The 15,578-nt window shown below is 41.2% G+C and overlaps 1 protein-coding gene across 1 annotated transcript in view; it reads right to left on the bottom strand.

The window, feature by feature from the left end:
• drosha (drosha ribonuclease III) overlaps positions 1–15,578 on the bottom strand; it is a 92,290-nt gene that overhangs the window by 9,155 nt on the left and 67,557 nt on the right. Inside the window, exons 26-30 of the mRNA XM_044339545.1 lie at positions 12,159–12,264; positions 9,935–10,076; positions 6,097–6,179; positions 4,315–4,418; positions 426–518 (exon numbers count right to left, since the gene is read on the bottom strand). Coding sequence (XP_044195480.1) covers positions 426–518; positions 4,315–4,418; positions 6,097–6,179; positions 9,935–10,076; positions 12,159–12,264 — 528 coding nt within the window. The remainder of the gene's footprint in view (positions 1–425; positions 519–4,314; positions 4,419–6,096; positions 6,180–9,934; positions 10,077–12,158; positions 12,265–15,578) is intronic.

Raw genomic sequence — 15,578 nt, 5'->3', positions numbered from 1 at the left:
TTATCGCCAACCCCTTCAACCCTGAAAAGGCCTTCGCACAGATATTCACTTTCTTTACTTTACAAAAGCGTGAATACATGAGCACATACAAAAAGGTGCGCAGTCAAACACAAACACACACACACACGCACGCACACACACACTGTCCTGCTGTGAACAAAATCCCAGGTAGACCCAAATGCAGCACGTCGCTTCGTCACAGTGATATTTCCATAACACAATTTACGTCAAATCAATAATGAATCGATTCATTTTCATCCCGCATAATGTCTCTCCCGATAGAATAGGCCAACAAGAGCTTAATTGCTATAATAAACACCATCAATAAAGCACAGCCATTATTCTTGAGCCCATTAGCGGTGTGCATTGAGAAGAAGGGAGCCTCGTCCTGTTGTGTCTTATTATATTGTGCTTGTCTTACTCACCTTGGGCCTTTGCCACAGCCGATTCGCTCCCCTTTGAAATACACAGCGACGGTGTAGGTGCGGGCGTGCGAGGGCCCCACTGTCTGCAGGGTCCTGCAAATTCAAACATAGAAAATATGGGATGAGAAAGAGGAGGGTAGAGTTGAGAAATAATAACAATACCCAGGAGAAAGGCACAAGGACACTCAGGGACAATGTCCTTCAGAAAAAAATAACAAGAAAAAGGGAGGTAAAAAAAAAAAAAAAAAGTTTTCAATTGGAACAAATATAATTCATCTCAAGCCGCGGGTTGAGAGAAGGGGAATAGCGCTTTGATTCAGTAGCGTGCTTTGAGAGCACACAGAAGCCATCTGAGGACCATATAAACAACTTTTAAAGCCTCCCCAACTCCCCACACCCATCATGTTCAGATACCGAGATCTGTGTTCGGTAAAAGAAATAAAAAAAAAAAAAAAAAAAAAAACATATGACATTATGGGGAAAGGAATTGAAATAAAGAACGACAATCGTCTTTGAGGGACCCACGAGTCTTTTGGTGCGCTAGAAGGGTAAACAAAGAAAAAGCTAAAGAGGGACCAAAAAAAAAAAAAAAATCCAAGAGAGACGGCGAGAGAATAGCAATCGACTAATTTACAGATGTACCTCATTTAGAAGAAAAAATAAAAAAATCAAGCTGTCAATTTTGCTCCATTTCTACAGGGACGTATGTACAAGACAGCAGACAAAACTTGGGGAGATGCTTGAAATGTTAACATTAGCATAAACATCTCAGAACCAAGCTGTGAGTCACCTAAATTATTCACAGACAATTTACTTATTTCAGGAGAGCGATCCATTTTTAATGCAATGTGGTCACTTATGACACTTTATCAATAATTCAGACCCCCTTTCTCACTTACAAATGAAGAAGCACATAAGCATGTGAGGAGCAAATAAGACTCTTGTGTGCGCGTTGCTTCAGCCAAATCTCAACAGGGAGAGCGGCGTGTCACTCGGAATTATCACGCTGCTAAAATAACACAAAACGAGACGGGATAAAAAAAAAAAAAAAAAAAAAAAAAGGAAATCTGTGAGGCTGTTGGGAAGTTGTCAAGCTTCCGAGGCTGAGCGCAGATGGAAGTGTGAGAGGGAGAAGAGGGAGCAGTGTAGAGGGGTCCGTACAAGCTTACACTAAAAGATGCTACTGGCTCAAGCCGTCCTCTGCACCATGTGAAAGTGTGTATGTCTGTACTCCCTGGTGTGTCCTGCCCCAGACGAGATGTACGGTAAAGTGACGGTGCTGGGGTTGAGGTGTGGATCTGTCATCAGCCAGACACATTCACCAGGGAACCTTTAGCAAGGGGTGGGGGGGGGTGGGGGGGGCTCGGTGCATTAACTCATTTCCTTCTCCCTTTATGTGTCCTTTCTTGCCCTCTCTCTCTCGGTCATTTTAGTCTCTTTCTGTCTGACTCACACTCTTGTCTCGCCCTCTGTTTCTCTACTCTTCACACTTGTAAACAAATTCAGACTTAAGACAGCTTTGACAGATGTGATGCAAGCGGCTGTGGTTTGAAATGCTATAAAAAAAAAAAAGCGTACCATTCTGACTTATGGATATACATTTTCATGAATATTAAAGATTGCATGAAGGAGATAACTATCACTTCCTGTGTCCAATACGTGGTGCTAGAAAACACGCACTAAATGTACATTATGTTGCTGCACATCGAATGTAGGCCACACATTTTAAATTTCATGTAAATCAAAGGAAGTTTGTAACATAAGGTTTGCTTCCTGTTGCCACTAGGAGGTGCTACGGTTGACCACAACGTGTAAATTCCATGTAAATCAGATGATGTTTGTCATATGAGGCTGACTTCCTGTTGTGAGTGGGTGGTCCTATGACTATGACTCGATATTGACACATAGGTGTGTTCAGGTCAGGACTCTTAACAAGCAGGAGAAATCTGGGGTCAGATTGGACAATGTACACAGGAGTTACAACGACTTCTTCTTTCATGGCGAAACATCGACATTCAACAAAATGGCTGACTTCCTGTTAGACTTAGGGTATGGCTCCAAGAGGCTTTTTTGTAAATCTGGACATGATACATCTGCCTACCAAATTTCGTTTATCTACGTCAAATTTAAAGGTGGGAGCTTCTACTTTGAAGTTTTCTAGGGGGCACCGTCGAGCCATTTTGCAACACTCATGCCCACGACCCATAAAATGTTAAATTTTTCACCATTTGTGTTGCATGTGCAGAGTTTTATGAGTTTTTGAGCTCATTTAGCTCCTCAAAGATGCTATTCTTTGGGGAGAAGAATAATAATTCCTTCAGATACAAAAGGGCCTTCGCACCACTCGGTGCTCGGGCCCTAATAATTACACTCGAGGGTTCGGCGAAAGCCTCAAATTAATCTGTAGTCTATTCTTGTAAATGTGTGTTCGAATTTTGAAATTCAAGTCACCCAGGAGCTCTATTTGTTTCTAGTTCACGTTCTTGTGGGCGATAGAGTTAGAGGGAAGTGTTGATTGTGGTGTCAGAGTTGCGCTGTGTCAAAAATCACCATCCGTGAGGCAGATAGACCGAATAACAAACAGAAGGGGAGCTGAGAAGACAGTCAAACAAATACAAGGAAGAGAGGACGGGAAGAAGAAGGAACTGATTAAACGATGGATTGTGGAGTTCATTGTACATAAAACTACTCCATCTCCAACCGCCCTTGCATGTCGAGTTGACCCCCTTTTTTTTTTTTTCTGAGAGAAAACACTGTTTGTGTTTCCATGGCGACACACTCACACACTGTTTCATGGCAGCTCTCAAAAGCATTCTGTCAAATGACACTTGCTCCTTGACCTTTCTGTCAAATAAGAGGTCTCTTTGGGAGTGTTTATTTATCACAACAACAGAGACCTTTACACAGCTATTCACAATGTTCAGGGACCAACGGGAAGGAGAAAAGTCCTGTAAATTATGTTTGTGCCGTTCCATTTTTCTGAATGTGCACTGACGCCCATGTGATGCCTGACTATACCCATCTCGACTGTAGACGCTGGGTCACACGCTGAAGAGAAGGAAAGATGTGACTGCTTTTATTCTTGTAAGTAGAGTGTACACGTGAATGAGTGCATGCACATGTTTAGGTTATATCAGTACACCGATCTCAGATTCTTCAAAAAAAATAGAGTGAAATACATTAGAGTATATCACGAGTGTGCACACTGTTAATATCAAGGTCAGTATTGGTGTATTATGGGTGTGTTAGACCAATGATTTCCCAACCAAGGTACTTCTGCAGTTGCTTGGGAGCACATGTTAAAATTGTGGCTTTGTTGGGAAGAAGTAGTTTATGTAATCTGAAAAAAATGGAGATTTAAATGAAAAAAATATCAGCTCTAGCAGAGCACAGCTAAAAATGATGGATAAATGGTTGAAATAGCTTGTTAAAAGTAATGGAGGCATGGTTAAAATAAATACCTAAAAGCAAAGATTGAAATTAATGGCAGTGAAGAAGAAGTATACCAAAGAAAAAGGTTGGGAACCAGTGTATAAGACCATTATGAGCAAAACCGCACATTAATGAGCACGGATATTGTGTTATTGTATAGTATTGTCATTTGTCAGGTAGTTAATTTGCTCGTTTAACCAAAACCAAACACACAAAAACTCACAATATGATAGCTTATAATGATATTGCAATATAAAAATGTGATAGATCTTGAAAACAACATCAAAATATCGGGTCTACTTTAAAAGATCTCTGCCGTCAAAACTCTACTTTCAAAGATGGATTTTAGAGTGAGACATTTTAATAAAAAAAAAAAAAACTATAATTCACCATGGCTTCCAGCTAGTGCAGAGTGTGTGTGTGTGTTTCTCTGTGTGTGTTTTTCTGGGGGTCTTACTTGTACAGCGGGATATCAGGCTCCTTGCCCTCTGTTCTGAGGGTCAAACAGCACTGCTGCAGCTGAGACTTGGGGTCATTCCAGTCCTGATTCAGAATGAACTCCTGCAACGACACAAACCCGACAAAAAAAAAAAAAAAAAAACACACACACACATGAAATCAAAACCGCCTCTTTCACAAACTCAGAAAACGTACGACATAAAAAATCATCTGCCTTTACAAAAAAACCGTCTCCCTCGGTTGCTCCTGCTTTTTTTTTTTTTTTTTTTTATTTCATTCTTGTCATGACCCTCTCCGCCCTTACCCTCTCCTCCTTTTTTTTTTGCACTCACTTATTTGCTCTCTTCTCCATTTGTGTCTTCGCAGTGAGTACAAATCACAGGCTACTTAAGACAAAAGCCAATCCCCGGCCAGAAATAAAGAGCGCCTGGGAGTCTCCCAGGTGTGCAGCCCTGATACATTTCTCTTATCCAAGGGGGACTTCTAAAAGCCCTTCCATTAACAGGGAAGCAGCCTTGTCATAAAAAGGCAGACTTTGAATCCAGAACTGTCTGCTCCTATTAATTTTCTACAAAGAGTGCTTCTGCTTCTGTTGCTTGCCGCTCTCTTACTCTCTCGCTTTACTGCTCCCCCTCCCCGTCCTCCCCAAACCCCTTCCTTCCATCTCTGTGCTGTTCTTGCTTCCGCACTTTACTTCCCTTTTTCTACTTCCCACTTTTCCTCTCTCTGGGGGGCATCTACACTCCCTTTTGCTTAAAGCAGAGAAATTTGGCTGTTTTGAAAGGAGCGTAGCATATAGCCCGGCTCTACTACAAGCCATTTCAAATGCACAGATGCATTCACACTCACACGAACCCCCCCCCCCCCCTCCTCTATACACGTAATCACACAGTGCAGCAAAAAAAAAAATGCGAACATAAGGAAAGGAGCTTTTATGTCCCTGGTATTGCCTCTCTATTTCCATCCAAATTGGATGAAGCAGCACAGTGTGCAACGCTGTGGTTTCCAGAAGGCTATGTAAGGAGACTTGCTGGCTGTTTCACAACTTTTCTCTTGGAAGTGGAAATGAGGTGCTCTCTTGCAGCGACCATGACGCAAAGCTCAGCTCACTCCAGAGCTAGGGATTCTCCCTGGAGAGGCACACCAAGACAGCAATTAGTATGGCGTATCAGACCACTGCAGCAGCTTCACAAGGAGTCGTCCGCGCGGTGTGGGTACTCGTACATGTGCGTGTGTGTGTGTGTGTGCCCGATTGTGTACACGTCTGGTTCAGGTATGAGAGTGTGTGTGATAGTTTGCGTCTTTTACCGCAGCAGCTGTATTAAGAGGCTCTTCTATCGGGAATTTGGACGATTCGATGATGCTTGATGATAAAACATCTGTCTTTCATCAGATATGGCGGTGGAAGTCTTGACTAAACTCCTGCTAACACTCGAGAAGTGGACACCATCAACGGCACTTCTTGGATCGATAGAAGACAACACTGACGACTAAAGTTAACAACCCAAATAAATGCATCCCGACAGTGTTGCGATTCCCATTAAAGACGACTAAAATAGCGATCCGAGCCGCCGCCGCCGCCTTCGGGAGAGGCATTCAAGAGCCCGAGCACCACTTCAAGCCTCGTGTGTCGATGCTAGCGCCATTAGGGCTCAGCCATTAACTGCCTCCTCATCATCATCATCGTCGTCTCCTGGTTCTTTCTCTCTGAGGTACCCGCTCAGCGGCTCATTGATCAGGCGCGAGCGTCGTTTGAACGGCCATCAATAAGGGGGCTCACCTTCAGCCGAGGGAAAAAGCAGACGTTCATGAAGGTGTGCACGAACTCCAGGTCTTTATCGATGTAGAGGGCGGCGATGAAGGCTGCAGACAGACGGGGAAAAAAAAAAGAGAAAGAAAGCATTTATAAAAAAACATAAAGAAATAAAAAGAGTGGCTTCTTTATCTGTCCTGCTAAAACATCTACAGTAAATAAAACAATGAGGAGGACAAACCTCACGTGTGACGTTATCATAAGGACTATAAATAGATTGGTTAGTAGTCGCCAGCCTTTTCCATCAAACAGGAAATTGGTATAGGGAAGGCCAAACAGAGTTCAGAGAAACATCTATATAATATATAAGATAGAACTCTCCATTCAGCTGTGTGTCAAGCTGAATGGAGAGTAACTGGCGGGTCTAACTGAACCGAAAAAAAAAAAAAAAAGATATAAAAATGTAAGCAGAGAAGGTGCCCTGGGTGTCATCTTCATCTCACGGCTGTCCTTTTGTTTTCCTCTTCCACTAGCTGCCAGTGCATTCACTCATTTCTGTGACTAAGACGGTGTGTGTGCGGGACATGAGAGAGGAATAATAGGTAATATTTCAGGAGGCCGGCGTGAGGGCCCTTTTTTTTTTCGTAGCCGCGGGGCACAACTGTTCATATGCCGAAGAGCCCCGGCGCTCATTTTCAGCGCTGACCCCTCGTCGTCTCCCTTCCCGTGTCATCGACTATGATCTGGTCTAAACTTTGAAGGATAATATGAAAGGCAAATTATATGAAGCTTTGTTTTTTGTGTGTGTGTGTGTGTTTGTGAATTGCACGTGTGATTCATGCATTAAAGGCCCGACCGTTCGATAGCGTCCCGGAAGGCATTAATGCTTCCTTCATTGTTTGTTTCCCCCCCCCTCTTTTTTTCTGCCAGTATGGAAAAGGTCTATTCTATTTATATTACAGTCCCTGTCACTACATAATCACTCTCTGAGTGTCCTCTGATACACATCAGCTCAATCCCAGTTAGGCCCATACACTCCATTTGTGTGTTTTCCCATTTTCGCCAGGTGTTTTCTGAGTGTGGAGCAATACTAACTTGTTTTAAAATACCCCTAAGAACAGGAAATTGAGGAAACATCATAAAAATGAATTTGTACATACACAAACCTTGATTTTTTTTTGCTGTAACGCCGTCTTTTAACAGGAGGCTTGAAACCATAAAATGTGCAGAAAAGTAAAATAAAAAGGAACCATTTCGCTGTAGAAACATGTATTTGATTTGCAGAATCTAAATGGCAGAAGGTAGAATAAATGAGGTGTTTATATGGAGTAAATCTACTCAATCTTCTGCAAAGTATATCTACCGGAATAACTTAATTAAAAGTAAGCTTTTATGAAGAAGTTTGAGAAAAAGAGGTTTCTTGTGGAGAGCCAGAATTAAAAATATATATGCATATCAAACCGACGTTTGGCCCTTAATCATATATTCTTGTCTCGTTTATCTAGAAGCCAAATATCTTTAGTTGCACTCGAGAGCTGGTTTTCTTCCTCTGGCCATTGAGACTGGTAAAAATATTCAGGAGGAAAACAGACGAGAGAGAGAGAGAGAGCTGTGGGATTTGGGGTGGAAAACTGATTCCCATTTTCATGAAATGACTCAACAAAACCCTGAAATATTATATTCTTCTGTATAAATGATAAAAGATTTGAATGGTTGTTAAATTTTGATGTGTTTCAGTTTGCTAACTTTGTCTCCAAAGTCTATAAAAGAAGGCACAAATTACTATTTAATTAGTATTTACTCAGACTTTTCCAGTATTTTATATTTGTATAGATATGTATATATATGCTTTTGTCAGTGATTTATGAATTTTATTGTTTGTGAAAGTTGTTTAAGTTAGTTTTTGGACTTTTTTTTTGGCTTGGAAACATATATGCAGCACTTGGCTCAGCATATATGAATTTATGGTGCATAGTTTTATACTATGAGCTGATATATTGTTACTAGATTTATTTTAAAACTCTCAAATATTGATAAAATATCGAAACTGTGACCCAGAACCTTTAACAGTTCAAAACTACACTTGTCAATACTTGTCAGTGCCGTCATGGTGACACACTTTCTTCATTACCTCTTTTCATGTTATTTCTTGTTTATTATCGGCTAAATATACCGATATATATATATATATATATATATATATATATCCACCTGGCCAATTTATCTGTCTAACAGGAAGGAGGAGGAAGGCGAGCGATTAGGGCTCAGCATTGTGGGAGAAAGGGCCATGGGGTTTCTTCATCTGACCAGCTGACCAATAATAGGAGTCACTACTGTAACAACATGATTTCCTGACAGCTTTTCCACCCACAAAACGCTGCCAAATGTGTTTGAAAGAGCACCTAACAAAACCCGGAGACACTACAGCAAGAGATTGAACCTGCCTCGCTGTGAGTGTGCAGCTTTTTATATCTCGAGTATCTGCTAAATGATTACTTTTTTTTTTAACTCATTACAGTAATGTGATGTTATTGAAACCAATTATTTAAATGAACTGTACTATACAGTAGATTTCTGCCTTTTATTATCCCATCAAACAGGAAACTGGTTGAGAGAACGCCAAGAGTGAGCAAAGCTGTAATTTGAAGAATCTAAAATATGAAACACTTTTTTTGGTTTACTACATAATTCCATATGTGTTATTTCATAGTTCTGATGTCTTCAGTATTGTTTGACAATGTAGAAAATAGTAAAAATAAAGAAAAACCCTTCAGGGAGTAGGTGTGTCTAAACTTTTCAGACTAGTACAACATATAATATAGGAAGTAAAATGTTCATTTTACTAGAAATAGACAGTTTATCACACTCAATATAGTATTTATATGTTATCTTAAGAGTCTTAACCACTACAGTCACTACAGTGGACAGCTATTCAAAGGTCGTTTTCTTATATATGCATGGGGTTTTAATGGTATAGTTGCACATCAGCCGACACAGTGGACTCTAGTGTGTCATCCCATACACTGTCATCCATTGGCCAGCCTTTGTAAGTGCAACGTAAATTTCTCAAAACCAAGATGGCCGCCTCAGCAGCTCAGGAATATCTTGCCAATCCTTCTATAGTAACAGACCCTTGCAGGTATATTAAATTTTATAATAACTAAGGAGTACTATAATTGTTTAAATTTCCAAGTATTGATGTTATGTTGGGAGACAATTGATCATCTGTCCACTAAGTTGGACAAACTCCTTGAAAAATGCCTGTTCAAGAGTTCAAATATGTTTTTTTCATGTCTAAAGAGGAATAAAAACACTTAGGAAAAAAATCCTGACTGAGGTTATCATAATTCATGCATGAAAGGGTTAATTCAGGGTGGAAAAAAAACAGCTGACAATCGTCTCTTTAGCTGCTAAATGTGACTCTGCTGCCGTCCATTAAAGTTATGAAGCATACTCTGGATGTCTTATTCTCTTCAAAAGATTATTTTTTTTTTAGCTGATAGAATACCACGAGTAGCTTGTCGATTGTGGGATATTGTGGCGGTTATGGCTGGTGTGGAATTTAAAAAGAAAAAGAGAAAAAAAAAAAAAAAATCATCACTAACGACTCCCCTCCTACTCAGCACATCTCCCAGTGTCTTCAGCAGTGAAGTGACTGTGTTTGACATCTAACACAAAGGGAACAAAGAAATCAATAATGGTACTTCATGCTGCCATCTTAAACTGCACATTCTGGAGAGACATACAAGAAAAAAAAAAAAAGGTTGAGTGAGGGTCTATAAAGGTCTATAAAGATTTTTTTTTTTTCTTTTCCTCTTTTCATTTTTGTATTCTCAGCGAGTGAATCAAAGAGCTGTGAACATACACTCCAACAAGTCAGCCAGAGTCTTGGTCCGAAGGGCGACCGGTCGTTTGGTTTTGTCGTTGGTGATGGCGAACTCCTGCATCCCGAGCTCCTCCGCCACTTTGGCCTGCGTTCGGTTGTTGACCAGCGAACTGCGGAGTAGCTACGGAGAAACCAACAGATTATAGATGTCCAGCTTTCAAGAAATATGAACATATACCTACACAAACACACACTGTGTACAAAAAAAACATCAAAATAAACCCCGCATGGAATAATTCATCAAAGACGGAAATGGTAATGTGGAGTAAATGTTTCAGGGAGATTGCATGTTGCTCTGTTAAATATTACATTGTGACTTGGAGCTGAGCGGATGACAACATGTTAGACTGGGTTAGGTACATCTACGTCTCTAAAAAGGAAAAACACAAACATGTTAAATATAGCTACAAGATGCGAGGGGGAAAAAAAGCAAATGGAATGCAATATGACTTGTCTGGATCTGTCTCGCTGTGATGTGTCCTCCTTAACAGTACACACACACACGCAATCACAATAAAACACACACACACTAGTTGAATGAGCACTTTTTCCTTTTTCCCCCCGATTTGAAATCCATTTCAGATGTACCTCATCTTGACTCTTGGGGCATTTGCTGGAGCTCTCTCTCTCTCTCTCGGTCTTTTAACAAAAAAGCCCGTAGAAGCTTTTATACAAATGACGTCACGGCTTCCATCTATAAGGAATAACCGAAAATAAATAACCGCGGAGGTTCGTGTTCACTTTTAGACCGGTACAATCCCTCAAGCCTCGAATAGGTAAAGGAGAAGCGCTGATGCTCAAATGAAAAGAGGGAGTTCCGTCCGACGCTGTTGGAAAATGGACTCGCGAGTTCAAAAGTGTGATCGTTTTGCTTTGTACCTGTGGTTACAAGTCGTGCACACGCGCACACACACACACACACACAAACTTTATTTTTCAGACACTTGACAGCTTCAGTAAAAAAAAATGTGTCGACAAAGATGTGTTATTGAAAACCGCTGAAAGATTCTGTCTCATGACAATACCCGTCACGAGGAGTACAGTAAACATACAGGCGCAGTATGGGGGTAGAGGAGTGGAAGACAGTTATTTTGTGGAAACAAGCAAAGAGGCAGGAGGTGAATACCTGGTTGGCACTCGGAGACTCGAAGATTGATGGGAAGGAAGGAAGGAAGGAAGGATACACACACACACACACACACACACACACACACACACACACACAAACACAACATCGGCAGTAAGCTAACAGTAGCTGATATATATCCGCCCGGCCAATTTATCTGTCTAACACTCAGGTTTACAAGTGACTTCATAGAGGAAGAGTATGACTTCATCCAGAGAGAAAGGCTAGCGAGTAGCGCTCGGCATTGTGGGGTTTCTTCATCTGACCAGCTGACCAATAATAGGAGTCACTACTGTAACAACATGATTTCCTGACAGGTTTTTCCACCCACAAAACGCTGCCAAATGTGTTTGAAAGAGCACCTAACAAAACCCGGAGACACTACAGCAAGAGACTGAACCTGCCTCGCTGTGAGTGTGCAGCTTTTTATATCTCGAGTATCTGCTAAATGATTACTTTTTTTTTTTTTTTTTTTAACTCATTACAGTAATGTGATGTTATTGAAAGCAATTATTTAAATGAACTGTACTATACAGTAGATTTCTGCCTTTTATCTCATCAAACAGGGAAGTGCAAAGCTGTCATCAAGGCAAACGGAGGCTAATTTGAGGAATTTGAGGTGTTATTTCATATAGTATTTATGTTATCTTAAAAGCAAGGAAAACTCAGTCCTCTTAATTCAGCGTGGAGGAAAAAACAGCCACCAGACAATGATGACAATCTTCTCTTTAGCTGCCAAATATCTAGTTAAGTTACCAGACATACTTTGGATGTCTTATTCTGTCTGTATTCTGTTGTGTGAATACCTGGCTTGCACTTGGAGATTCAAAGATTGACGGGAAGGAAGGATGAGGAAGGGAGGGGGGAGGCGGGGGGGATAAAACATCACCCACACACACACTCACACAAACTTTACTTCAAGAAAAGCGGTGTAAGGTAACAATAGTTTCATTCAACTTCAGACGACAGAAGCACAAAGATGGGGGAAAATGACAAAACACAGGCGCAAAATGTGAAAAGTACACGCTGGTGGGTGAGAGTGTGATGACACACGTGAATTAAGCGATTTGATCTTACTGTTAAATGTCCTTCATGGTGGTCGGGGAAGTGGATGAAAAGGTACTCTGTAGCCACCAGCTGCATGATAGAATCTCCCAGGAACTCCATCCTTTGGTTGTGGCCGCTGGATGAGAGTAAGGAAGGGTAAAACACAAAAAAAAAAAACCCTCATGAGATAAAAGACGGATACAAGGGAAAATTAAATTGTAGAGAGGGTAAGGTGGGAAGGCAGGGAGATATGGGGTAAAAAAAAAAAAAAAAAAAAAGAGAGGACAGGGAGGGTTTCACATGAAGTTATTCAGCTACACATCAGTGGGGCATGAAAGGCATTGTGCTCTCTCGACAAATCTACCAGGCTTTTAGTCTTTCAACAGAAACAGTGAAGTCGGCTGATGTACATTTCATGGGTGGCCTTTGGGAACAGCTGCACTGACAGACTGTGTGACAACTTGGAGGCTGCCTGAAGTAGCAGCCCCTTCTGAAGAAAAAAAAACGACGGGGCTTTGATTGCAATTCAAATATAAAACGGAGGGGGGGAGAGAAAAAAAAAAAACATGCTTATAAAACCTCTGGTACACCTGCAAGAGCGCCTGTCAAAAAAAAAAAAAAATCCTAAGCCCATAAAAGCAGCAGCAAGCAGGTTTGGAGAACAACTTCCATCCTTCTAACAATTCCTAGAAAAAAAAAAAAAAAAAAAGCTAATGGCAGCGCTGTGATACTGTACATCACTTCCCCCCCCCCGCCTTTCTACCCAGCAGCAGTGAAAGGCAGGGAGCATACTGTGACTCCCCTGCACAGTGCTAGACAGGGCAGTGAGGTGGTGGAGGTGGTGGTGGAGGTGGTAGGAGGGGTGGGGGCATTACTGCTGCTGCTGCTGCTGTAATGGTCATTAATTAAACAGAATTATAGATTAGCATTGCAGATGTGGGGCTGGTGCTGTGCCAGGGCAGGAAGCGTCGGGGTGGAGGGTGGAGGGTGGAGGGGGGAGGGGTGGGGGGGGAGCGTTAAGCGAGGGCCGTACAAGTGAGGAGGTACATACAGCAACGGAGCACATATAGATATGAGCTCCTCACAGGAGGGGAAGGACTGAAGATGAGAGAGCAAGACTCGAGAGGTAGAAGAGGCGAGGAGGAGGAGGAGGAGGAGGAGGAGGCTGACATCAAAGAGAGAAAAAAGGTCAAAGTTTATTGTCTGATTTCTGGTGCCTCTGCCTTTTATGAGCCACAGCCTATCCGAAGAAATCTGAGCCAAAGACACAGTGAGATGGCATCTTCGGAAGGGTTGCAACTATTGTTTTATTTATGATTAATCAGTCTATTTTTTCCTCCTGTTGATCAATCAAGGTCAATTCTTGTGAAGAATGCCCATCGCAATGTTTAAATTGCTTGTTTTGTCTGATCGACAGTCAAAAGATACATGTTCACATTCATTTTCTGTTGATTGGCTTATCATTTCCACACTAAGGTTTAGCTTATGTCATGATATGAAACAGGAAATGTGGGCATAACTTTGGAAGGGATCTTCGGAGGGTTTTATCACTCTAAAGTGGGAATGACGGAGTCGCTGAAGAAACCACAGTGATTCCAAGATGGGTACTCCCCCCCCCTCCACTATTCAGTTGTAGAGGGCCGGTCGCCTCCATCATCATCATCATCATCACCTCCGTCGCCCACATTGTTAGATCAGGAGGCGGGAGGATGAAATGAAAAATGAGAAAAAAAAAAAATCAATCAATTCCAGCCACGGCTCTATTGGAAGTGTCAACAAAAAAGGTTTTTCCCAACTTACATCCAAACACAAACATCTGACCTGTGAAATAGATCTGTAACTGATTTCATTATTGATTCATCTGTAGTCAATGAAATGCCCAGTCCAAACTCACATTCCCAGTTTGCCTGTGTTGTTTAGCCAATAGAGAAGCTGGAAAGACAGAATGTTTGACAATTTTGCTTCTTAAAGGACTTTCACAATGTATGATGGTGAAAATATTGTTTAATTTCTTGTCTATTGACTAGTCAAGGTCGGTTTATATGATTGGAGAGATTCACTGGTCACTGATCAAAAGTGCTGTACAGGGATTTTGATTTTTAAAGCTCAAAAATGTTTCTTTTTTTACGTAAATGACATGAATCCAAAGATAACAGGACACTTCATGCAGGGATACATGATAAATAAGAAGGTGAAAAGCTACTTTTTTAATGTCTTTAAGGTTTTTAAGAGCTTCTTAATGAAAAGGTTGGGATGAGAGGGGAAAAAAGGGCGGGAAACGGAGGCCATCAGGAGTCTCCTTGCACACGCGAACAGGATCGTTGTGGATTTTTCTCAAATATCGACCACATATAGTGAGCTGGGAAACGCCGGGTACGCCGGGGAGAATATACCGGGTTAGAAACGGATTGAGAGAGTATAGCGTGAGCTAATTTCATGTCCAATAGGAGGCAGAGTGAGAAAGGGAACAGCGGAGTGACAGTGAGAGACGAAAGGAAGAAAGAGAGGAGATAGAAGGGGGGAAAAAAAAGGAGAGATGGGGGGGGGGTAGGAGGGGGTCAAAGAGGAATGCGCTGCCGTGTGAAGCGGCACAAAGAGCCATCCCTTATTCACTTCAACAGCAGAGGCACAATGCTCCAGTAAGGTGGGGGGAAATTGAAGTAAAGTGTTGAGCCGCGGTCTTTATTCGCCTTTGACTTTGATCTAAAATACCTTTAACAGCCCCTCTGAAGAGGCTGCGACGGGCTGCCCGCTCCAAACGAGGGGAGCACTGCATTTTTTAAGGCCTTTTCTTTTTTTTTTTTTTCCCCCCTTCTCCGTTCATAGGGAAATAATGTTCTTGTTTCATATGCGCAAGATTCAAATGTGTAATCTGCAGCTACTTTCTGGAAGGAGGTGGAGTGAGTGGGGGAGTGACTTTGGTATCACACATGCAGAGACTTTCTGGGTAAAAGCAATAGAAAAGAAATTGTTGTAACATATTAAATTATCAATATATATATATATAATGTAACCTCAGGGTCCTAAATGGATAATAAATAAAGTGAGTTTTCATATTAGAAGAATCACCTTGGCTTCAGATTTACTGTAAGAATGATATAAAAACTTGAATTACAACATTTGATTTGACTTGTTTAAATACAGTAATACCTGATGAAGCTTTTTTTTATATATATATATAGAAAATTACTTACATAAATGAAAGTGTAAGAAAATACTGGAATCACCTCAGCATGCTGTCACTTGTTTATTCATGCAATTAAACACTATTTTCTGACTGACACTAATGACTATGATGTAGATAATTTGCTGAAGTTATTTTACTTGTCATGTATTTGTTTTTAAAAAATATGCTTTTTAAAATCTAAGGAGCCAGAAGTGTCGGCCTCTCTGAGGAAATGCTTGTTTCTATTTTGTGCAACCTCGATCTATTTAGTAAAGTATAATTGC

The sequence above is a fragment of the Thunnus albacares genome, chromosome 21, assembly GCF_914725855.1.
Source record: "Thunnus albacares chromosome 21, fThuAlb1.1, whole genome shotgun sequence".
Lineage (NCBI taxonomy): Eukaryota > Metazoa > Chordata > Actinopteri > Scombriformes > Scombridae > Thunnus > Thunnus albacares.
Note: the sequence above shows the minus strand (reverse complement) of the source record. Positions and strands in the feature narration are given on the sequence as shown.